General features: G+C 42.8%; 1 protein-coding gene across 2 annotated transcripts; it reads right to left on the bottom strand.

Annotated features, from left to right (window-relative positions):
* Positions 1-359: 359 nt before the first annotated feature.
* Positions 360-22,895, bottom strand: LOC118334561 (TSC22 domain family protein 2-like). Of its 2 annotated transcripts, XM_035670489.1 has the most exons (4): positions 20,377-22,895; positions 11,712-11,786; positions 2,608-2,659; positions 360-2,332 (listed from the first exon to the last, which is right to left on the bottom strand). In XM_035670489.1, the coding sequence occupies exons 1-4, from the start codon at positions 22,206-22,208 to the stop codon at positions 1,946-1,948; spliced, it is 2,346 nt and encodes a 781-aa protein (XP_035526382.1). In that variant the 5' UTR covers positions 22,209-22,895; the 3' UTR covers positions 360-1,945. The 2 variants fall into 2 exon arrangements, with proteins under 2 accessions (XP_035526382.1, XP_035526383.1); XM_035670490.1 differs by lacking the exon at positions 11,712-11,786.
* Between the last annotated feature and the right edge of the window lie 3,907 nt (positions 22,896-26,802).

A 26,802-nucleotide genomic window follows, 5' to 3' on the forward strand; every position in this document is an offset into this window, starting at 1 on the left:
TACTAATCAGTTTGCAGCACACTGACACTGCAAATCTAGACCTGTAATCAAACAGTGCCATCTGCCTGTGGAACAAACACCAGCCACCTCCCTCTGAAGGGTTTTATGTTCCTCATATATCCAGAGAGTTCACCGACAGACCTTTGCATCTGGGACATTGTATCTTATTGTGGGTTGAGATTATGAATGTAGAAAGAGGATCTGTTCAAATTTAACGCGCTATCAAGAGCAACTTGATTGTCCAGAGGTTTTATATTCAGAAAGTGTTCCAGTGGACAGTAAAAAAGGCTTCAAATGTCTAAACTGTCTTGTATTAACAAATGGCTTTCTGGAACTCTGTAACAAAAGAAACGGGCATATTTTGGAATCTGAATATTGCTTTTATTTAAATACATTAAAATTTGCAATGTAACAAAACTATTGGCATATGAAATTCAAACACCATTCAAATGAACAAAACATGGCTCACTTCATTTTTCTGTGACTAGTGTCAATAACACTAGGTTATTTTTCTTTCTGCCCACTCTGCATCATTTTCTCCATTTACACTGTTCACAGACTATCTTACAATAAGAGTGCTGAATAAAAATGAGGTAAGAAAGTGGTTTGAAGATTACAGATCATGCAGAACATGCTGAACAGCAACAAAATATTTTGTGAAGGAGGAAGTAACAAAACAAAAAAAAAATAACGAGTGTGCTTTAAAAAATAATCAATTTACACAGCTTTGCATCTTTGGTTACAAAGTAGGTTGAATGATTTCACAGCTTTCCCCCCTGGCCCCCTCAGGAAACACACTGGGAGAAAAAAACCAAGAAGGAGGGGGGGTATGGCAACACTAATTCACTTTTTAGATAAAACTACCGACAGATTTGAATCTTCATCAAATGCCTTCTGCAGGCCCATGTTAAGATTTGATGTCAACAGGTGAAGAGTCACCCAGCAAGGCTCTTAATACTTTATACTATACAAAAATGTACATTTATACTGGATCTTGACTCAAGCTATGAATTGGCAATTGCAGAGTAACATTTGAGTTAGTGTTAAACATTTGTCAGAATTTCTTTATTTATTTTTTTAACAATTAAAGCATTGCCCCCGGGAAGTTTGGCCAATCTGTTGAAACACTGTAAAAGAAAAAAGGAAAAAGGAAACAAGTCACTGGGCTTCGGTTAAAACAGGTTTCATGAAATTGTTCTTTTATGAAAATAGCAGCCCTGTAATAAATAAAACACAGTAGAACTCAAAAGACCGATGCAAGGGTTGGACTGGATGTAAAAGTAACGGCAGCGGTGTGGCGCTCCGGAAAAACAGACTCTCTCCCACTTCTTACTTTACAACATGAAACAGCAAGGCTAAAAATACCCCTTTACCCACCCAATTATCTCTCATTTAGAAAAATAATCGCTCTCTTTTTGACAATCACTCCCGTTTGTCCCTTATGTGAGGTGAACCCCTCCCTTTCCACACCCACGGTTTGAGCAGGTTTCAGGTCAGGCGGCGGGCTGCTCTGGCTCTGGCCTGGTCCAAGGAGAAAAGACATCCTGTCCACGAGCTTGGACCCAGCAGTCAACCAATCCGGGAACGCAGCCAAGATGGGAAAAAAAACAAGAAAAAAAAAAAAAAACACCCTGACCTTCCCTGACACGCTGTCTCTACACACACTTTCTCCAAGTCTCTCTGTCTCTCTCTTGATGATTGCATTAACACTGGAAAGGCCCACAGTACAGATGCATACACACTTACATTTCACAGTCACACTTGCTTGCTAACTCACTCGGACACACACAAGCACTGTACTTTGTGGTCAAGCTGGTGGCTAAGAAGACAGTTTTTTTTTTCTTCTTTTTAATTTCACATACACTAATTGTAATAAGTTGTAGGGAAGATGCTCTTCTTTTTTTCTTTTTTCCCCCTGCCCTATGCGAAGCAGGGCAGATGCGCTTCAAGCGGAGGTGACGTTGGGTTGCAGTTGTTGCTGTTGTTGGCCAGGATCGAGCTGAGGCTGAGTCTGGAGCTGCTGGGGTTTGGGGTGCTGCTGGAGCTGGGGGTGTGACTGCGGCTGAGGCTGCGGCTGAGGCTGAGGCTGGACTTGAAGAGGAGGCTGGGCCTGCTGCTGAGGCTGGCTGAGTCCTTGCAGGGGAGGCGTGGAGCCGGTGCTGGTGGCCGACTGGGTGGACAGCTGAGACAGCTGCTCGCTGTTGGCCAGAGATTTCAACACGGCGTTCTCCCTCTCCAGCACAGAGTTCCTCTCATACAGCTCTTTGATCTGTTCCTTTAAGACCTCCACCTCCTCGCGCACTGCATACATCAGATGGCTTTTCACCAGGTCCTGGAGGAGAGGAAGAGCAGGACACAAATCAATATATAGGACCTGACCAGAGGCAGCTGTGACGGATTTATGATGTTCAGACAAGGACCTCAGCGTAAGGCTCAAGGCTAAAGGCTCCATTTGTTCATGTATTCATTCTAGCTGTGAATTCAGTGCGAGTTTATTCTGAAGGGCAAAGATGAAAATAATATATAAAATATAAAAGACCCTAGAGTTCTTAAAAAAGTAAAAAAGTGAGACAACAGTGTATGATGAATGGTAAAGGGATTACTCACCATTGCCTGTTCAATTTTATTATCAATGGCAGCAACATTGGTTCCTGAGGCCCTGTGAAAAAGAAAAGACAGATAGGGTTATGTTAGAGTTAATCTTGTAAATTTCAGGATTTAAAACCTCCAGGGGAGTCATTTTTCTACTCTCATCACCCTTTTCTGCTTTCTTGTTTTTCCCCCAACAGAGAGTAAAAGCAGAAACGACTGGAAAACATACAAATGAACAAGAATCTCAACTGGAAACACATAATGAATTAAATAAAAACCTTTGGAATAACAGACAACACATTGGTTCTCAATTGATCAAACCACCCGCCATCGCCTCACCACAGGAATGTAGGGCAGATGATATAAAATAACCTTCGACCACACTTGGTCATACCATGTACATTACAGCTTCAATCTAGGTCAGGTCACAGAGTGTACAGGAGAATGAGAGAAGCTTGGCTGCAGGCAACACAGTAAGTCAGAGTTAGTGTGAATAACGGCCATATTCAGTGTAGGTGTGGTAATGTCTCCAGTCACCAATCCCAACAGGGAGAAACAAAGTATTCGGATTAGTAACCACATATTGTCTCATGTCAGAGGTCATCATATGATGACCTCATTTTTTTTGGTCCAACTTTCTCCCCCCAGGGTCACACTGTGGTTAGTATGTGGTATGTGGAGTTATCAGCACATACTATATTTGATCGACTTGTAAATCAGACACCTGGCATTTGTGTTTCCGCATTTAAAAACCTTATTTTACACACTATGGTAGAACTGTCAGAAATGCTCTGCTTTAAAACACATTCATCAAGGACTCAGAGGGGTTCACCTTCAGATATATCCAGTATTCAGAGAAACCTTTGCAAGTTCAAACTAATCCTCTCAAAGAAAGTTCCTTCCAGAGTCCCTGATCACTCTAATCGTTCAATAAACTATTGACTTCAATCAACATTGATTATGGGTTTTAAATAGTACTCTGTTACAAATCATTACAATGTAGCTTCAGCTGTGGACGCATGCGGTCCCCAGAGGCGGGCAGAGCACCGGCAGCGTCCCGTTACCTGCGGCGCGTCCGACAGGAGAGCAGCGGGTCGCGGGTCGCGTTCCGGCTCGCGTTCCGGCTCGGGTCCCCGGGGCAGCAGCTCGCTGGTTTGTAGCAGAAGGTGCACGGCATGGCGCTGACTGCTGCTGCCCGAGCTACACCGGCAGCGGCGGATAAAGGAGAGGCCACCGGAGCGCACCGGAGCGCACCGGAGGCGGTTCAGTGGGGCAACTGTGACCACATTTAGAATTATGAAACATGAACCGGGAGGGTGGAGGAGGGTGGAGGAGGGTGGAGGGACTGACAGGAGGCTCTCTGCTCCGCCCGCTTCATAGTAGACTGCTAAGAGTAGTAGCTTTCAGGGGTGCGTATGGGGGCCGAATCGTGGCAATTGTGAGTTTATAAATCCATTAAAGTGTGGGCAAATAAACGGGTAGCTTGATAACATAGATACATACAGTTCAATTGTTCTGTTTATAAAATAACATTTTAGGAAATTATATGTACTCTTGTATCTTTGTTGAATTCATATTTATAGTTTTATTACACAATGAGGGACAATTACATTTTTTTTTTCACAGTCTATAGCCAGTGTTTTTCTAGCAGCGGTTGTGTACCATGGTTCCTGTTTTAGCTTTCTAACATTTGCTAATAGCATAGCATTATTAGTACATTCTCTGATGTTATCAGATTCTCTCTGGAAGGAACTTTCTTTGAGAGGATTAGTTTGAACTTGCAAAGGTTTCTCTGAATACTGGATATATCTGAAGGTGAACCCCTCTGAGTCCTTGATGAATGTGTTTTAAAGCAGAGCATTTCTGACAGTTCTACCAAAGTGTGTAAAATAAGGTTTTTAAATGCGGAAACACAAATGCCAGGTGTCTGATGTTATCAGAGAATGTACTATTTTTAAAGAAAAATAATTCTAGGAGGTGAAATTTGACCAGCTGGTTGCGGTGGGGTAGAAGTTGATCAACAAAGTATCCAGAAGTTCTTCTGGGAACACGATCATCTGTACTCAATTTTACACCAATCCATTCAGTAAATGTGGAGATGATTCACCTGATTATTAAAACTCTGATCTCTCAGGGGATCACCATCATCTGCTGGAGACCTAAAATATCTACACCCAATGTCAAGGCAATTCATCAGATAGTAAAATAGTCGATAGTAGATTTAAAAAAAAAAAAAAACCTCACGGTGCCGGTACATGAACAGTCAGAGGATCAACACAGTCATTAGGATTCATCTTCTGGGACCCATTAATGCCTGCACAAAATGTATTGGAAATCCCTCCAATAATTGGAGAGATGTTTCAGTCCGGACCAGAGTTTCGGACCGACTCTAGCATGCTACAAAATGTCTGGCCGATATGACATCCATATTGGCCTTTATGAGTAAAAAGATACTGCAGTGCAGGAATGCCAAAGATGTGTTTTAGGTAATTTAGAAACACCCTTAAATAGTTTTTCCACCAGAGGGCACTGCCAAGCTTATTTTTCCAACTGTCAAGCGTCTCACTGGTGCAGTTAAGACGCAGCAAGAGGACATCAGGTTGGCTATAGACTCCCCCTGAGGACACAATGTTCTTTTCCTCAACACCATCCAATTTGTGTGTGAGGCCAGCGGAAGCACTCAGTAGATTGTTATCAGCATGTTCCCCATACCTCTGCTGCTATGAGACACTGTCACTCACATCCCCTGTCCTAGACTATTTGTTTGAGCTCCGTCAGATATGACAGCGTCTTACATTAGCTTACATACAAGTACATCACACAATGTACAAAGCAGCATGTGTTGACTGAGATGCAGTGTCACTATAAACACACACCCATGACTTCAAGAAAAAAAACTGCCAAGTATGCACAGCCGTCAGTCCTCAGTCATTAGTATCTCTTTCTTTCCCTCGTAGACCACATTATGTGACCCCCCCTCACGAGTGGTTACATAACCAAATGTTGTTTTATAAATAAAAAAAGCTGCATCAACCTCAGCTTCACCCTGTACTAAATGCGTGTTTAATTTAGACAAGGTGTCGCACACAGGCTCTCCTATAGTTTTCCTTCCTAACAGGAGTTTTCAATAGGCCTGTGCCCAGAGGAATCTCTCACTCTATAAAGTTCAGACTCTGAATGGACTCTGTGGGCTACACCCTTGTTGCTTCACCAGTGACTTCAGACACTACAAACAAAAACATGATCCATCATAATACAATCACACTCTGTAGCAGTATTTGTACATGCTGTTATGGCCCGATAATAGCCTACCGCTAGCCTTGTTCAAAACCTGTTTTAAAAAGGTCAATTCACACACCTAACCCCTTTCCCAAACTGTTGCTAAATGCGCCTATGTAGATATTTGACTTTTTGTAACTTTGGGCAGAATTGTGCTATAAAATATCAAACTGAAAACACAATAATTTTGTGTAAGCTGAATATTTGGCTGAGCAGTTGAACATCAAGGGGGGTGTCCTACTAAAGATCCAAATTCAGATGTCAGGGATATTCAGTGACGACCATGTGGTTTACATAATTTAATCAATTTAAGCTGGAAAGACAAAGTAAACCAGGACATAGACGGGACAGAGGGAAAAAATTAAGAAAGAGCGCAGTTGTTAAGACGTAAAGGCAGCTGTTCTGGTAACACAAATCTGAAAAAGGATTCACACAAGTGTTTCTGGATGTTGACAACACAGGGCAAACACTCCCCAGATTCTAGGAGACACAGGCCAAAAAACAAAACACTACAGTCCATCTGGAGGGAGAAATTTGGGCCCAAACCTCATGTGAACAGCGCCCTTTATGATTTCCCAAGATGCAATCTGATGTATTCAAATCACTTATTTTGTTCAACCAAAATACCACACCCCAAATATATTTTATTTACTATAACAAACAATTAATACACTTTCAAAATTGTTGCAAGTTCATTTTCTGCCATTAAACCACTCAACTACTCAGTATGACTGTGAATTACCTCACTACCATTGAAGCAGTGGATATGAAGTCTTTTCTCTGGAGGGTTTTCCTCCAGCTGCTGAGATTACTGAGGTCAAACCAGAGAATAAAGTAAGAGGAAAATTCAAAAACCCCATGTGTACTGTCACTGGGACATGTGACAGGCTAGTGATGGGTTTGTAACTATGGAGACTGTAAAACATCAACAACGCAATAATACTTCTCAAAGTGTCTGAGATAGATTTTCACAGTGCCCCGAGCCAAGACTTAGATGCTAACTTGTAATTCTGCTTCCTGGAGTCAAAGTGGGCAAAGATGATTTTGTTAAGTCACGATGGTTTGGGCGTCTACTCTTTACTTCAGCTGCAAATGTACTAGTGACATTAAAAGAAGCAGGAATAACAATGACATATCATATCAATAACAATCAAGTCAGAACCATATTAGGACACCATCTGGTGCCCCAAGTAGAACTTCCAAGAACAACTGGCACTGGGAGGCGGGGGGGGGGGATTTTGGAAACCACGATGAGTGAGTAGTGTTTTGGGGCTCAAGATCAAGTGTGCCTGGTTAAAGCACCATCCCTGACCCACATGATCTTGCTTAAGCCTCTAGATCTCATGTCAAAGCCAAGAACTTGTTTGAGCGCCTGACTTCAATACAAAACATGTTGAATGCACGGTACAGCCTCCTGCTCTGTTTTTCCAGCGTTCTAAAGCACAGTATATACAGCAACTACTGATGTAGGTAAGGTCAAGCCCCAGAGGGCTAGGGCTGAAACCGAATACTAATGAGGGTTTGAACTTACTCTGCCACTGATTACGCAACCAACACCTTTGTAAACCTCGCCTTCTACATTCACATGACTGACGTTTAGAAGCTCTGTGTAGAGTTTGGTGTGTCCCATACAGTGTTAGCTGTAAAATAGGAATGTCAATAAAAGGTCCATTACAGGCTGAGAAGTTTACACTTAGACATAGCATGGGCAAGTGGAGTGGTGAGGGTGAATAACTCATCTGAGCATCGAAAAGTTATCATTCCTCGCCTCTGGCAGAACTGCCGGCATATTTAAGAGCAGTAGGTTTCTTTCAGCAACACAGTAAAAACAAAGCTAAGCCTATTTATCTCAGCCTGAGACATGATAAGGCAAGTTCAGAGCTTAAGAGGCGAGGCCTGATCCAGTGCCCAAGGACAACAGGTGCACAAGTCAATCTTACCTAGACACTTGTGACGCATTAATACCTCTAATCTTACAGTGTAAATTCAGGTCTTTATTAATCGAGACCTTATTTTTCTGTGTATGTGGCTTTGTAATCAACTACGTAATGTATACAGAGCATTTCTTTTCATACCCATATCAGTTATGCGTATATTTACTCTCATTATATCCCAGAGCTGACAACTTCCACTGTTTATGTTATATTACATTACCCAGCTGTGCATGTAATGGGGCATGGGCAGTCAGCCAGCAGACAAAAAATGAGGAAGTGCTAAAGCAACAACCAAGCAAGTGTCAAAACTGTAACATGGCAGAACTCAGGTCTAATAATTACAGGGTGGGAAATTAAAAAAGTTTTAATTTTGAAGTTTGTATTTTTGCACCCATGCAAGTGGGACAAACACAACTCTATAACTGAGCAATTGAAGAGATTTTGGATGGCAAACTAAAGCAAATAGGCAAGAATAGGCAAACTAAAGTAGAAATAAGTACTTTAAAAAGTCTAAAAACCATAGATTATGATAGTCACTGAAAATTTGGTGGATCAAATTTGGTAGCATCGGAACATAAAAATTTGGAGCTGAATAATTGTGCAAATGTTTAACACGATTAAGAGTCTACAGTCATGCTAGCAGTTCTGTAAGGCACAGCTATGCTTTGAGCTTAACATTTGCTAATTAGCACCAGACGCACAGTATAGCTGATGCTGATGGGAATAATTTGTAGGCATCTGTACATAAACCAAAGTATAATTTTAATTTTGACCTGATGATGGAAGATAAAACATTATATAAGGAGACATGAATGTGTGTACCAAAGTTCATGCCGATGCACTGAATCCAAACATTTGGAATCAAACGGAGTCCAACCATTCTACTAAAAATCAACTTCATGGTGGCACTAGGGGAAAAGTAGTAGGATACTTCATGTGGTAAACCAATTGACACGATAAATCTCTAGACTTATTATGGAATCAATTAGTAGATTTGGACTGTTTCAACCCGGAGACCAAGATGCTTGTGGACTGGAAGATGAATAATATAAGTAACAACTCAAGCAACTCCAGTGAGGTTCTAGTAAGCTCAGAGACTGGACTGAAATATCAGCACATACTGTATACGTACATTTTGCTAAAAGTTAAATGCATACTGTATGATTATTTCCTTTTGGAGAGAAAACAGGGAGCCAAGACTAATTAGGAGGAAAGCAAAAAAGGAGAGGCAGAAGAGGATGAGACACTACAAAAGGGCCTCTGCCAGGAATATGTGCCAAGTGCCCATAAGGGGGACCTTTATTTTGACAACAAGTCTTGGATCTGACATAGTTCTACTGTGTGGCTTTAAATAGATAATAAAGTTACAGTAGAGTCAAATAACTTGGGGATGTTTAGATGAGACACCTGTAAATAAACATTAGCTTATTAAATGTATTTCAATGCATGTGATTTTCTCTACATTACAGGAGAGTTGCTATTATACAGCTGACCATGTGATCTAACATAATCATCATATATGGACTCAAACATTCACATTATGCTAAGAACAAATGCAGGAAATTTAAAGTCAGTGTCTTCTTTTGGCAAAATGTCATGTACACTTTAGCATATTTCCACTTACACAACCTTTCAATGACTTCATCTGGTTGTCCAGGACATGATCCCAAATAAACCTGAATAAAACAGACTAATTAAGGATCTAAACCAAAGGCCATCACCATGATCTACCAAACACAGTCTCAAACAGAACCCTGGTTATCTCTGCTTCTATGGAAACAAAAGCAGCCCTTGGCAGAACAGTGTATCCACAACAGCAGCACCACTCAAAAAAAAAAAAAAAAAGAAGTGAAGCATGGGCCCATAACAGTACTATTTTGCTGCCCTCTGTTGAGAGTGGAAATTACCTTAAATTGGGCAGATGGAGCTAGCAAAACACAGAGTGTATAGAAGTAAAAGTTATACTGAGTTTTCAGGTAATAACACTAAACATCTCAGTTTAGATGATGAAATTGCAGTGTTGATGTACCTGTCTGCGTGTATAAACCAAACATAGGGCAGAAATTTGTGTTTGTGTGTTTGTATGCGTCGTCCCTCGGTGGCTGGTGATGGTGTGTCAGCTGTATATTTCTCTAAAAACAGTTTCATTTCCTGCCACTCAGATATGGTTTCCCGTGCTTCCCTTTTTCATTTTTGTAAAAGACATCATGAAAATGTTGACGGCGCTCTCACCAAATGTTGGTATGAGCATGAGGGCAGAGTCAACAACCTATTCAATAGCTCAATGATGAATTTAAAATGTAACTGTGAAATAAAGTCATTTGACAGAAACAGTGACACAGTGGAGAGTGTTGCACTAGAAACCCGGCCGTACTCAAGCTGTTATTTAAATCCTGTGTTACAGACAGCATGCACACACTCTTCAGCCTCCACCATTCACTTGATAGCTAAAAGCAACAAGTTAGGGTTTTTTTTAAGGATGTTACATTTTTCAACAGTATTATTTTCATAGTTTTGGCCATTTTCTATAAAGTCTCAAAAACATTTTACTAAACAAATTACCTGCTGAGATCTTGGGCATTGAGATTATAATGGAGTCAAATACTGAAAGCAACATGTGCAGTCAGATAATCTGACAGGTTGCAAACAAACTGTTACCAGATTACTTACTGGGAAGTGAAATTTCATGTGAATGATACAATCATTGCCAAAAGTACCTTTTTAAAATGTCTATTACACTGCGGCACCATTTCCTGCTTCAACTTTGATCATCTTGTCTGTATGTACAGAGCCTGAAGTTTACAATGACAATTAGGAGGGATATTTTAGGCATGTTCTTTGTTTTTACTTCCAAATAATTTAGCTCAGATAATTGGGCTTAGAGCTGAAACGATAAGTCAATTAATCGATTAGTTGATTGACAAGGCCAATATTGATTGAGATATTTGAGGGTTTAAAATATCTGATAATATATTGGCCGATAGTATTTTTCTTAACGTAAACAAACCATCCTAATATTGATCCCTTAGATTTTTGGGGTTTTTTTTTGACCAAGATATATACTAAGTGACAGTTGAAAAATCTACTTGCTCTCTGGTGGACAAACTCTGTACAGTATGTTCTGTTCTGTATATATGGGCTTAAGTAATCTATCCTTTATATCGTTGTGAACTGAATACCTTTGGGTTTTTGACTTTATCTTCACCTTAATATCGAGGAATGTTATAGACTAGGCTAAATGATTAATCGATTAAAGGTCCAGTGTGTAGGATTTAGTGGCATCTAGCGTTGCAGATCGCAGCTCCCTTCCAAGAGCAAAGGACAAACTATGGTGCCTGTGAAAAACGCCAACGGCCCTATCTCCAGCCAGTGTTTGGATTGGATTACTCCATCAGAGATGGCCCAGGACCATTCATTGAAAAAATATTTTGATAATCCAAATAATCATTGGTTGCAGCCGTAATTTGGTTCAACTTGTTTATAATTCGTTGAACTGTCTGTCCACTCGCGTATTGGATTCGGTACTATTCTTTGTCCCTGCACCCAAAGGTCTCAGCAATAAGGCTGGTACATATGACAATAGAGACGGCGGCCAAACGTGTGAAAATAACAGCCAGGCAGTAAACAAACCAGTACTTTTACGTGACACAGACAATATGTACTGTTACAGAGAGAGAGAGCGTGTCAAAGAAAGCACCAGACACAGAAGCTGGGAGAAAATTACAGACAGAGAGACAGAGATGTTGTTGAGAAGTCTATTGGCCAATCCTGCGCTTGCTGCCAGGCTTTGTTTCCAAACTCAATCCATGCACGTGGAGAAAAGCAAAGCTCACTGCTACTGAACACTGCACACATGTTGTTACACTCTTGCAGGCCTGTCCAGCCCAATCCAGTAAAGTACTGTACCTATCACTGTGGGCCTTTGAGTCCCTTAATCTGCTGCCAGACTGGAAGGCCTGGTAGAAAGCCTTGGAGGGGTTCCTGTGTCACCCACATTCAGGGAAAGAGAGAGGAGACAGAGATATGGAAGAGTTGAAACAGTGATAGCAAACTAAAGATTCCTAGAAATGTTTCCTTACGCAACTTAATCCCCCCCTCTCGTATGGTGCAGTTAACTTGGCTGGAAAAAAAGGCTCTTTCAATAAAACATATAGGACATTCAAACAGAGGAAAGCAAAGGGGCTGGGGAAAGGGCGTCTTGACATTAACACAGGAATGGTATGTTCAAAGGTAGGGGCAGATTTGTTCAGGCCTCCCTCACGTTTTATTCCACGCAACCAAACACACAGTATGAAAAACAAATAAGAAACTGTAATCCTTCTCAGTTGATAACTGTGTTGAGAAAGGACTCGTTCGTTCACGCGGTTGAAGTGTACATTGGTTGACTGTCTTGGTTCAAATACTGTCACGTTATGGAATTTATCTTTACCTCCTATGTTCCTGGTGATTAGCTACAAGTACACTGTGTTCTATGCCAAGGGAAGGGGTATAGTCGGGAAGGGGAAAGGAAATCCCCACACTGACCCCTACACACACGCACACACACGCACACACACTCCTTTAATCTACTCCAGGCTCGTGCCTCTCCAAACTAACTGCTTCTCTCCCACATTCACACAAATGTAAATGCACACTTTAGATTACATGAGCATATGCACACGTACACAAATACACGCAGGCAGGCAGACACACACGTACACAAATACACGCAGGCAGGCAGGCAGGCAGGCAGGCAGACACACACACACACCACACACACAACACACACACACACAACACACACACACACACACAACAACACACACAACACACACACACCACACACACACACTCACCACACAACACACCCATGTGTGTGAATCTTATAGCAGCCAAGGCTCTTTTCCTAGAAATATCTGGCACAAACTCCCTTTGTCACATTACCTCATGACTAAACACTCTCACAAACCTCCTCCTATGCCTCTGCTTAATTTTACTTTGCGGGCTATGCCGCAAGAAAAACCTACACACACGCGTGGCAGGCCAACACCTCCACAGAAAACCTCTCGTTTTCACATATAGACCTCAGAGTTCTGTAGAAGCCATCTATCGGCTGAAATCATGGAGATCAGATGACTTGGAGTCCAGCAACCTCTTCATGAATGAGGTAAGAACTGGGGGAGTCATCATTCCCCGTTTTCAAGTAGCAAACACTCGCCTCTCAATGGCTCTCTTTGTAACTCTAAAATGTAACATGTCAATATCCATTTATGAAAGCCCCTCTTTGTAAAGCAACTAGTCAGTGTGTTCGGCAGTGGGGAGAGTACCATCTTCCTCATAAACCCCGAGTGTGGTGTTCGAGAAGGACACAAAGGCAGGGAGTAACCTATCAGATATGTACACACAGGAGCAAAATCCCCTTTTCCTTTTTCTAAACCCCTCTCAAAGCACATGAGCTAACCTGACACACAAACGGCTCGTGCACATGCTCAGGCTTTGCCCGATACAGCCCCAAAGCAAACCTATGACCTGGCAGCAGAGAAAATAACCTTTTGGTGCATTCTTGCTGGTTGATGTCACACATGTAACTGGAGCATGACACATGGTTTTTTCCTCAAGTGTGCCTGTCAAATATTCATTTTCACAGAGTTGAAGCGCTTAATAACCTTGCTAACTCGTTGACCACGAGTAATCCCACAGTGGCTTTAAGTGACGAGGAGGGAAACGAGAGTAAAAGAGAAAATGGGAGAGAGCAAAGAGCGAGAGGAAGAAAGAGTACACAGAAAACAGAAGTGTTATAATAGACCTCCGTGTTAAGGTGTTGCAGAGGCGTCGTGCATTGGCTCAACCGGAGGTCCAACCGAAGCTGACACGTAGCTTGCACTCAGCTATGCAAGCTACAGATACCATGTGAAGACCAAGTACAGCCTTTGGTCAACTTGGGCTGCTTATGTTTTCAGCGCCAGTGGAGTAGCTGTAGCAGGCTAGCAAAGCCATTTCCAGTGCAAACCCTTGTGATTGCTTTACTGTGGTCTTAGTGTTTCAGGGCAAAGTAATTTGGAGTCTGGGGGTGCAAAGGGATAGGTTGAAAAGAGGGTGTTGAAAACTCCCACTGTTGGTGCTCATGAGGCGTCGGGTTCTCTGCACCATCCGTCTGCCACAGAACAGAAGTAGGTCAAAACTATTTAGATTTCAGCTGCCCTATGGGAGTTTCTATCAGTGGGTTTTGGGTTGTAGACGAGGGAGCTGGAGTACAGGGAGGATCCAGACTCACTATACGATTACAGCATGGCCGACAGAGGAGATCGGGAGGTTGGATGCTAACACTCCACTAGCACAGGTTAGTGCTATCCCCATGATAACCACAGGAACTTTTTGACTGTGGGCCGTAATTCCCTAAAAAGCCCCTTCTTTCAAGGTACTTTCAAGGTACTTTTAAGGAAACTGGTCAAACACAAGCTGCTTTATGTACAGATCACATTTAAGCTACAAGCAGGCACTGTTTGTAGCAATTTTTTTTTATTTAAAGTGAACAACAGCCAACTTCCCATAACTTAAAAACTAGAGAGATAATGAGAGGAACTGGGTGAGCAGGACTGTAAGTGCGAGAAACTGAAACCTAAAGTGGATCTGCTTATTCTTTCATTGCCATACTGTTGATGGGGGACTTCTACACTTACAAAGTCTGTTTACATGTGTTGAGTACAAATACATATGTGACAAAAGTTGTTTATATTTGTGTCTTCAGAGGGAGCGCGATGTCTGATAAATTGACTCAAGTGATGTCACCTGAGTCAGTGTCGGTTGGGGCTGAAGACTACCAGTTTGAAAATGAAAAAAAAAAAAATTGTTGGTGTGGAGGTCTGGAGCTAACCAGACCTCTGTAGCCCGCTCCTCATCTCTGCCTGAGGTTAGCACACGAGGCTACATTAGCCGCCACTCGACGTAACACACCCAAATAAATCCTCAAAACTAAACAGTCCCGGCGGGTTCGAGTGAACATTTGTGGGTTTAATGTAGGTTTTCACTTTTTAAAAGAAAAAAAACCCCATGTTCCTTGGTGTTTTGGAGACAGCATCCTCTTGCATTTTAAGCATTTCCTTTTGGGCATATTCCAATAATTAATGTTGGACACTTACAGCAGCTACAAGTTAAAGAAAAACATGATTTAACATCCTCATGTCCGCTTTGTTTTTCTCAATCACACCCGCAAAAAATTAGCAGTCAGTTGCTTTTCAATCAGTTTATCCTATATCTTGCTTATATTTCAAAAAGCACAAAATGACAGCTGAAGGAGCTTTAATAAAGATTTTAATTTTTTCCAAAACTATTGGTCTGCCAAAGAACAGAAAACGACCAATTACATAAATAACTGAACCAAAAACTAATAAAAAGGGACTCTGGTGTTACTTCTTTATAGAGAAAATAAGTAAAGTTAAGTAAGTATAGATAATAAAGTAAATATTATAAATAATATATTGAAAATAATATATACTATTATATATATTATATATAATATAATACTTCGATATACTATATGGCGTCATCAGTTATATTATATATATATATTACTATATATATATATATATATATATATAGAGAGAGAGAGAGAGATAGAGAGATAGAGAGATAGAGAGAGAGAGAGTTTGTGTGCAGCCGGTGGAAAGCCAGAAGTAGAAAACAGCTGAAAAGTGCGTCTTTGTTATATTTCAAGTCACTTAAGTGCTGCTTTCCAAAAACAAGATAACGAGCATATTCTCAGCTAAGCTTATCTACAGCGCAGTACAACACATCCTTTAAACAAGCCTTTAAAACCTTGGACTGAGTTTCTGATGTTCTTCTGCTTGTCAGCGCCTCCGTACCTGGGGTGGAGGGACTAACTGAAGCAAAAAGCTAAACAGACACCATTCTCTACTCTAAAAAGCTACAGAAACACATACCGTACACAGTTAGTGGTTGGAGAGTTCAGGGCAGGAGCAGAAGATTAATTGTTACACTATTGCTACATGCACTCAGTTGTTACTTTATTAGTTACACCTAGCTGAAGCAAATGCCCTGCAGTAAAGCCTATCTTTACAAAGATTATGATGTTCAGTTTAACTGTGTAGGGGAGGTGTTTATTCTCTGTTATGGTCACAGGGGAGGGTATTGTTCGTGCTGCTGCTGAAGAGTACTGCATTATAGAAACACCTTTCATTATTACACAGTTACAACAACAAAAAACATCACATCCTTCATGAGGGTGGGATGTATTGAAGAGCTGTTGTTTTGGACTGCTTTAGCATTAGCTAGGTGCACTTCAGAGGGGGGCAAGAGCCTACCATTTAGTCTAAAATGTGGACATGACAGATTAAGTTAGATTTGTTAATTGATGTTTTTTTTAATACGTTTTGTTTTAAATAATTAAAATGCGTGTGTTAAATTTGATATCATCTGACACTAAACTGGGGTGACAGTTGCCAGGTAACTGTATTTTTATTCTTCACATACTAGATGTGGTGCTGTACCATTCAAAAAGTATTAAAGCATGAATGGTGGCTCTTTACTACTCTTGGCCAAAGAAAAGAACAAAGATAAGGTGAGGACTTGTTCCTCTGTGAGGCACTCTGGATAAAATGTGCCCACCGAATGCCATATGATATGACCCGAGAGCCCCAGTGCGGAAGCAGGGAGAGAGCTAAGGAATATTAAATGAATAGAAGGCGGAGAGCAGCGTTAGGGACTCCGACTGAAAACAGGATACAGCAGTAAAGCAGAGGTCAAAGAAGGGAAGGGAAAGACCCTGTGCTGTCTCTCTGTGTCACTCTCTCACACTTCCACCATGACTAAAAATGCATACGCTGTGTTCATGTCTATGGTGAGTGAGTATGTCCAAAAGCAACGGCTCCATTCCTCAGTGAGTGGCCCCCACCCCCCACATGGATACTTTAGCACACACTGAGTCAACCCATCCCCTTTTTAAAAGACACACCCCTCATCCACCCACACAGACACAGTCTCTCGATTCACAGTGGCAGAAACTGCTCCACTACATCGCAGGCCGTGACTCCCCTCCCGTCTCCTACCTCCTGAGGAGTCCAATTTTACACAAGCTCCCATTATGGGAGGACAATAAACCATACCTCCCCGGCCTGAGCTCAATTACACACAGACTACGGATGCAATACATTTATGCAAATGGTCCAGCGAAACAGAGACAAACAGACAATCGACCGATGTTATTTTACGTCTTCGGTTGTTGAAGCCATCTGGGAAACATTAAGCTGAGCGAATCATATTCTAAGTATGAGAACAACATCTTTAGTCTCTACTCTGTATCTCCACTGTTCACTTTAATTACTTGCAGGGAAAACTACAGGGTGGAGGAAGACGGGGACAGACGTTACCAAATGGCCGAGAGAGGTTTTCCAGGTTGTGCAAGCTGTGTGAAAAAGGCCCACAACCTCTCGTAACATGGAGTCACATCTGTGTGCATGTGTGGCTGCATGTGCATGTATCTTTCTGTGCTCTACACACTGCACTTATTAACTACTGAAGTAGTCCGTTTGAGGAGAAAATGGAAGTGTTTTTGTTGTGTGGTGTGTGGGGCAGCGAGAGGCTAAATAAACAGTGCAGTGGAAATGTAGAAATTAAGCAAGAGACAAAAAGAGCCGGGGGAGGGAGGGCCGGGGGTGTACCGAGCATAGCTAAAATGCCTGCTGAAGTGAGGCACAACAAGTTTCGCTCTGCAGCTTCCTCCACCTCCTTTGAGCATACCACAGTTGCTGCTGCAAAAGAATGTCATTCAGCACTTCATCTGAACATGAACAACTGCCATGCCATGTCTGTCAGTCAATCGGTGGGGCGGTAGGTACAAAGCACCGACTGCACTGATGCTGCACCAGCGGCAAAGACTCTGAGGCTGCAGCAGCAGAAAACACCAGTGGGCTGGCGCTCTGAGAGACGTGTTCAACGTGCCCACAGCTCTGACAGGGGGAGTGAGTGCATGTTTATCCACGTCCAAAGGCCTTGAACAGAATATACAGTCATTTAGCACACACTGTGTTGCAAAAGAAAAGGACCACGGCGTGACAACTAGCACAGTTGGTTGACACACCCCACTGTCAGGTCTCTTATCGGCAGAATAGAGGCACAGTGGAAAGACTACTGCTCAATGTCTGATAGGGCCGGGCTGTCGTAAGAGACCCCTTGCTCTTATCAGCCTGGGAGCTGGGCCCTCTCACGTGCAATACATAGGTACTCTGAAGTCAGTTGCATTGTCACAAACCTAAATAATGTTTTAAACGGCACAACTGGCATCAAAGTAAACTAACTAACTAACCCGGCCTGTTGTTAAATTAACTGTCAAATTAACTAAGAGATCACGTGTTGAATCAGGTGAATATAAAACAGCTGAAATTGTCTGAACTAAGTGTTTGAATAGTTCGTTTTTGTAAATGCTGCCTGAAACAATACTTTGGGACTTTTTAAGGAACTCTTTCATTGTCTAACCTAGAGGTTTACAAACTGCGAGGGTGGCCGCGGATGGGGAGACGTGAGGTGAAAGGAAAGGTGTACACTGGTGTTATGAAAACAACAGGATTTTAGTTATTGTATTTGGCCCGTTGATGTGACTCGCTTATCAATACAATCAACCGTTGGAGCTACAGCAGTGGCTGCGGCACACAGCTCATGGAGGCAGTTATGGAACTTAAAAACCCTCGGCGCCTGATTGTGGCAATTTGCATCAGTGTGGCCAACATTTTCAGAGGATGTGATTCTCTCCCACTGCAAATAATAGATCTGCTAATCATAATCACGAATCAAGAACTGCTAATGGCTCATTCAGCGTACCTTTCAGACGCCAAATTACCAAAATGTAAATAAATACCGGATAAACGCAAACAGACTCAACAACTCCTGGTCTTAATTGCCAAAGCTGGTTCTGTACTGGCCATGCATTTTAAAGGCATCATCCCTTGGTCATCAAACCACTGATGTATCATGTTAGGAAGGTGTAAAGCAAAGAAACAGAAAAGCAAAGCAAATAAAGTCTGGATCAGAGAATGATCAGTGTAAGCGTCCCTGAAGTGCATGACATACAAAACACTGTTTAACCCACATGTGAGGAAAAGTAGTGCCAGTGTTGTGCAGTCTGCGTACCCTGTCTGGTCTACACTACATCTGTAACAGTGTCAATGGAAACCGCTGAGAGATTTCAGGCACTGTATCATTTCCGTTCATGTGTGCCATCTACTACAAGTGAAACAAAGCACTAAGGCTCAGGAATTGAGAGAGATTATTTTTGGAAAGGAAGCCAATGCGGGCCTATAATAGTCTCATAAAAAGAATGATACCATTATTTCTTATGAGCCATTTTTACACAAATGTAGTTATATTCAGCCATTTACAGACAAAATTGAATTATCCTGAACGAATAATCCCAAATTTCAGTTTCTTCATTCATATTTCCTCTACCATGATTTCCGCTGTGGGTTATATTTATCTGTATGAATTTTTAGATTCAGTGTGACATACTGTTTCACAGGATATCATTATCTCTGGTGTCCATTCACGAATAAATGTCCATAAATACGCTTAGAAAACAGAGATTAAAAGAAGAAGCCCCTAATAGCTGCAGATGGGGTTTTTTTCTTCAGTTATGCATTATGAGTCTGTGCAACCTAACATTCAGAAACATAATATCTACAGTACAAAGTATGAAACAGTTATTTCAGCCAATACTCTAAAACCCTTTGTAAACATTCCTGAGGGGAGCCTGATGGGGCTGCGAGTGGAAACCGTGATATCATAAATGTGGCAACACAAAATCAAACGCTCTTGACTGTGTTTGTATTAGAATGCCTTTTTCCGGAGCAGGAACTAACTTATTAAAAAGGTCAAGCATCAACATGCTCACCAAGTGGCTAACAGAAGGCTGAGCTACCTCTACGCACAGTAGCAACCAACAACTCGTCTTTGATGTTCGCGGCCGAGGCCGTCGCCTCAGACACTGTCCTGGAGAATGAGAGCTTGAGTGGGAGGAAAGGGATGTTGGAGACATTAGACCTGCAGCAAAACACGTTTCTACACACATAACACACACACACACACACACCCTCACACACAAAGAATCGCAGCATTACTGGAGTCATGTGTATCTTAACATGTCGTTGCCTGTGCGGTGAAAGCACTGGGTGTTCTCCTCAAGAGTGCTACACTCCACTTACTTCTTTAGGCCCTAATGAGAAACAACAAACATTAAATTTCCTTCCTTTGTGCCACTTCTCTTCCTTCTACGCACTCCCGTCCCTCCGTGCCTCCCGGAAATAAAGAGGAAAACCCTGTTTGTTCATCTGACCAACTAAATGAGCAGCCCTCATTGCCTTGGCGACGGTTGTCTTTATACCTTCTTGTGATCACAGCAAATGGCCCAAACTGCCTGCAGCTTCTCCCCAACTGTACACTGAACTGGGCAGTTCGGCCCTACACTGACTGTGATTGTTCAAACTGTGTGTATTATGGATAAGGTTGCAGAGACATGGTAATGGTAGTCAACGGGGATACGAATTTTCTAACATGAAACATAGTTACTTATTTTAGTAATGGTTACCTGTCCACATCCCCGTCCACAGGTATGTGGATTCCAAACAGGCTGTTGACGGTTGGAGTGGCGAGCTGCAGGCTCTCAGGCATGAAGGGCTTCACCGGTTCCTTCCCAGAGACAAAAGGAGACTGTGCGTTGACGAGACCCTCTGATTTCCCTCCGCTACCACCCTCCACGTGTCCAAATCCAGTTGTTGGGTGGCCCTGCACCCCCAAAACCACTAGAGTCTTGCTGTGGGCGATCTGACTTGGAGGCAAACTGGAGGCTGTCACATTTGGCATGGCTGCACTGGAGGCACTGGGCACAGCAGCGGGCACAGTGGTGGGCACACTGGAGCTCACTGCGATGGCAGGCACATTTTGTACAACAGAAGATGTAGGGTGGAGGCCGTGGGGTTGAAGCTGTCCAGGCGCTCCATACTGACTCACAGCCTGCTGCTGCAAAGCGGATCCACCGGCCAGTATGGAGCCTGCGATACCGATACCTGCCATTAATCCAGGCTGCTGCTGCAAGAGGCCTGGGGCTGGCTGTCCCATAGGGGCAGATCCCCCCACCGCTCCCGCAACATCTCCAACCTGGCTTGGCACAGAAGCCCCTCCAGAGGCTGGCGGCAAGACCGCCGCGGGTCCTTGTCCCACAGGCTGTGGCCCCGCAGAGAGGCTGGACACCGGGAGGGACTGGCCAGCGGTCAGCACCGGCTGCATGGAAGCGGGTTGTTGCTGCTGATAGTACTCCGACGGGCCGCTCAGGTGGTGGCCAATGGGAAGCTGTTGATGCTGAGGAGGGTAGGCGATGGGCTGGGCTGAAGGAGGCATGATGGGGGACTTCTGTATGTGGACACCAGATTGTGGCAGGCCGTTTTGTCCAACAGGCAGCGCGCTCTGGGGAGCAGCAGGCTGGAGCCCTCCCACCGCTGGCTGAGCTGGGACAGATGTGGGCTTGCTGCTGGGGAAAGCGCTCTGTGTGGTCGACCCACTGAGACCCTGTTGCCGGACGCTGTAGTTTTGATGGTGGATCTGTTGCTGCTGCGGTAGCGTCTCCACCGCGTGCATGCGGGGCGACGAGAGAGAAGCATCCGCCACAGAGCCCAGGCCCTGACCCGAGTGTGTTGCCGGGGCAACCACAGATCCTCCCGTGTGCCCGAGCCCACTGTCTCTGTCTGCAGCAGGGTCCAGTATGGCACTGGCATGCTTTATGCTATCTACAGTCCTACTAACAACAGAGGCCTCCGAGTCTTTCTCATAAAACTCCGTACACGTCCACCTGCCTCTCCGAAAGGGCTCTCCAGTACCATGATCGAGTTTAATGACCCTGAAGCGTGAAGTGCAACTCACCGTGGAGGAGGCGGGAGCTGGAGCTGGACTGGGCACTGCAGCAGGTTGGGATGTGTTTACTGACACACTGGCTGGCCCGGCTGGAGCAGGCTGTTGCTGCATTGCCCCAGGCTGGGCAATAAGGGGTAAACCAGGTGTAACGCCAACCCCCGCTGGTTGCTGACCACCTTGACTTGAGCCCGACACTCCAACTTTTCTGAACTCCACAATGGGATTGTTTGACAGCGCAGACAGCTGACCGGGTTGAGGTATGTGTGCTGGTGCCGTAACAACCTCTGGCTCGCCGACATTATTCAGGGCTTCTTCAGATGAGCTCCTGTCACACGCAGGCTCGTACTCAGCCCGCGACATGTCGTATATCTCCGACGACACATCTTCAGTCCGCGACTCGTCCGGGTCGTCCAGACTCTCGGTGTCGTCGGCGGCACCTATAGCCGCCACCTGGGCCTGTGTCACACTGGTGATCTGGAAACAGCTCTTCTTCTTGGCTGGCATTTTCGACATATTGACAAGCCTGATTCCAGGTCCCGTATGGCTATGTTGATCCTGTTGTCAGAAAGGGACGAGCTGGTTGCAGCTTCGAAACGCTCAGATCATATTAAACAGCACACTTTCCTCTGCTTTACTTAGCTCTGCTAGCTGTAATGGAGATGAATCTACGCCATCCCTCTTCCTCTCTCGGTCTCCTGTTGCGTTTCATGAGCTCATAACGCAACGCCACACTTTCCTCCTCGTCTTGTCCAGCAATGCGGCTTTAGACACGGATACCAGCAGCCTGTACGACGGTGGACCCGCGGCTCTCGCTCGGTCCGGACCGGCCTGCTGATGTCCCGGCTGTGCAGTTGTCAGACGGCCGTTGTCGCAGTGTGTTGCCCAGCTGCAGGAGCTACTTTAGGCGGAGGAGGGCCCGCAGCCCTCCACTCACTGAGCTAGCTAGCAAGTCAAGCCAACTGGCTGCTGCACACTCCCCCTACGTCGGAACAAGTATGTGAGACATCTTCCCGAAAGCAGCCCTTTGTACCCGCTCACTCCACCGGCTCCACGGTCATTGGGTGGCGACGCTTCCTCGGCGGCCGAGGGAGGAAAGCGCCCTGAATGTAACGCTTTACAACAACCGAGGGTCTGAGCAGCGCCTACAGTTGCCTCCCTCACTCAGTCACTCTTGACAAGATGGCTATGTTGTATGCAACCGCGCTGCATCGTGGGTAGGTGGAGTGCGCAAGGATGTTCACGTACGAGACGTTAGAGAATCCCCCCCCTCCCTCCCCTCTCGCCGATGCTGCGTTCAGGACACCGTCGGAAAGATTGGAATTAGCATGCGCGCGTAAGGTGGTCGCAATACAATGAGAGAAAGTGAACGTTTTCTGACACAGTGGGAGTCAGTTCTTTGATACTACCGCCGCTAGTGTACATGTTTTTTTTGTCCCAGTTGATGTCTGTAGTCTTTGTTCATACTGGTAGTTTAGTCTCTGGGGCAAAAAAAGAGCAGCTGATTGTGCTGGAAAAAAGTTGAGTAGTCCACAAGAAATGAATCTCGGGAAATTCAGATGATCGATCATTTGAGTCAATTTTCAAGCAAAAATGCAAAAATATTCTCTACGGTTCCAGCTTCTCCAGTTTAAGTATTTGCAGCTTTTAAATTGCTTTTGGTTTTGTCCTGTAGGTCAGACAAAATACACAAACTGAAGACAGTTCTGGGAAAGTGTATTGGCATTATCTGATAATAATCTCACTATTATTAGACATCTTGTAGACCAAACAATAAATCAATGAATCAAAAACATAATTGGATGTATAGTATGTTATGTTATGTTATGTTTAGTTATGTTCCTCACGGTCTCTGTGCAACGCTCATTCTGTGCTGGAATAGTTAGATTTTCTGTGTTGGTTATTCCTAAATTAATGTTTGGAATACAGAAGTGCCAAACTGATATGATGAAGGTCTAAAAACTAGACTGTGTTTTTATTGAGGCTCAGGGACTCTCTTCAAGACAGGGCCCTAAGATCAGGTAACATAGCAGAAGTCACCTTAACAAGTCCATTCATTTTGTCTTTAATTGGTCATCTTCCGAAACATTTTTTTAGTTTAAAAGCACAAAACCAGATGCTAGTCATAGCAACTAATGATGGAAATAGTAAAAGAGTTAGTTATTATTAAGTATGTGCAGCGTGTGTGGACATTTGATGTTATACATTTTTTAAATAAACATCAGTGACATTTTCTCTGCACTACAGCTCAGAAAAAACTGGAAATGCTTTAATTCTAAAACACAGAGAACACCAGAATACATGCAGCATACGTTTACTTTGGTTAGTCTCTTCTTTCTCTGACCTATCTATTACCAAGTTAGTCCCTTTAACCATAAAGGTCCGATTTTATTGAAGTGTACTTAAAGGCATCATCTCTCTTTCACCCTCCCTCGCTCTCTCTCTAGGTATTTGTATATGCTGCAGTGTTACTACAGTATATACCAGCCGATGTTCAGAGTACTCCTACAGGAGCCTATAATGGAGTGGTTGAACAATAACCTCATGAAAGATATCACAGGGTCCTATAGCCTAGGTCTTGCTTTGTGAGGGTGCTTTGTTAAACAATTCCTTGTATGCAATACCTGCAATTTTGCAGTCATGGAACAGATCATAAGAATAAGTAGGGGTACTACAACTCAGCAACGGTCCCACAGCCTTTCATTTGAGCATGCATTTCATAATCAACATTTTGAAATGCACTTAACATGGATCAGTATGCCTGCAACCTGTCTGAAAGAGTGTATGGGAAGGTTGGTTTTAAGATACACCCACCAAATTAAACTGTATTGTGCAAAGAAAGGTTAATAGTTCTCTATTTGTTCAGAAATTCAAGATTGCTGATGCAAAGCTATTATTCACAATACAGCATAGTTCAGTTTATCTGCATATGCATGACCTTCAACACAGGTTATAACATTTTATTCTGATTGTTTAAATTGGAATTTCTAATTAATATAGATTACACATTTGCTTTTTTTTTTTACAAAGGGGTTTATTTGGTTGGTTCTCAGGTATCATAACAGTCAGCATATACAGTAAGTGATCACAGAACTATTGTATTCTTTACCAATTGGTCAAGCTGACATTTTAAACATGTTATGGAAAGCAGCATGTTGACAGGTGTATTGAGAAGAGGTTGATATGCCTCATGCATGAGTAAGTCATAGCACTGCATTACCTCTGCTGCCTTTGGCGAGGTGAAAAAGTGAACACTATGGGCCCATTTGTCATCAAACAGTCAAAAAGCAATGAATTACAACATGACAAACTTTATCAAGCATGTGACGTGATGTGCTTTACATTTTGGGTGTCGTATCAATCGATCAACCAGAATGCCAGTTTCAGTTTGGTGTTTTTATTTTCAAAAGGGATTTACAAAATATCTAAAAAAAATCATTAAAGGGTTAAATACCTGTTTTTCATAGTTCTGCGCCAGAGAAATAGACTGTGGACCCAATATGAGTATTCACAAACCATAGAGAACACTGCCCCTGGTGGCCAAGGAGTAAAGTGTTCACATATCATGCTTGTTTTTCCTTTTTGGGTTATTGTGGATGAACCATGAACTCTCCTCCATTTTATATCCTTTATGCTTTTGGTTTGTGCCAATTATTTGCCAGCATATTAATAGCAAAATGCCAATTCAAACAGTGTACGTGTCTATCATAGATTATTGTTTGCCATCTCTATAAATCATATCACTGAAACAATGAAACGTGCAGCTTTACATGTTTATAATGCAGTTATTTGCGTTGAGTTTTTGCTGTAATTGTACAGAGGCGTTATACGCTACGATAATCTAGTGTACTAGATATTAAAATAATTGTCTTTTCAAGTGACAGTCCTTAATTTGGTCATTAAGGGATTATTTGTTTCTCAATTTAATTAGCTCATAATCAGCTCTATCAAAATAATGTTTTGATTTGACTTGTAATTCATGAGCCGTTATCTTTGGTATTGGATCAGGGTTGCATTTACAATATTCAGCCAATAGAGTCACATTGGTCACTCAGAGATCAAGATAATAACAGTGGATTAGGTTCATCTTGCAGTTCTACACCGGTGGCTGAATCTCTTTGGTCAGGAATTATAGTAAAACGACTATTTGTTTTTTAATCTGACCTGAATGGAAGACATTATGCAACCATTTCTCTTTTTAAGTAATAGGAGGGGTCCTACACTCTTGCATACAGGTGAGGTAATGGACATTTGGCCAAGGTGCTTGGTTTGAGCCTTGGTTTTGACAAGATGGGAGCTAATTTTCCCCAACACTGTCACACAAGATGAACTGGAACATTTTTATTTTATTTAACCCTTGTGTTTTGTTGACATTACCTTTATGTCCTCATGGTTTAGGGCCCAACAGAGCCAAATGCTGTTTGTGTAAAAATAAAGATAATACTGATTGCAGAATTGTCCTTCAAATATTATATACGTTTTTTTTAACCTTTCTTCTGACCTTGCTAACCTGCACAGAGATTTCACAATGGAAAAAGATGAATGAGGAAAGCATTTTTATTACACCAAATCAGATCATGTATTATATGTTATGTGGCTCTGCAGGGACACACACGCACACATATATATTCCTTCTGTTTGTTATTCACATACAAAGTTATGCTGCACGTTACTTGTTTGGCTGATTTTCTATAGCAGACTTCTGAAACATCCGTTCAAATCATATTTCTAAGCAATTTGCATACGGTTAGAAAAAGTAATTAAGTATTAAGCTAATAAGATTAGGTTAAGTATGTTAAGTATGAGCAGCAGCCTTGCTGCAGATACACATCTGAGTGGCATGTAGTGAATCTCAAATATTTAGATTAGATAGATTTAGTAGGGCAGATTGTTAGTCAGCGAAGAACAGGCTCCTACCATTTAAAAATAAATACATTGTGGTAGCCTCATTTTTTTAAAGTATAATTTCGGAATCCATCAGCCTCATGCACCTCAGGGCACACTGCTTCCTGCGCACACACTGACGGTAATTGCTCTCCTTGGCTACACAAACTGAACTGTCTGACAGTCTTTGTCATAATCCTACAGCATATAAATACATTCAATGAAT

Source organism: Morone saxatilis, unplaced genomic scaffold, assembly GCF_004916995.1.
Source record: "Morone saxatilis isolate NCDOM2014 unplaced genomic scaffold, NCSU_SB_2.0 Contig23, whole genome shotgun sequence".
NCBI lineage: Eukaryota > Metazoa > Chordata > Actinopteri > Moronidae > Morone > Morone saxatilis.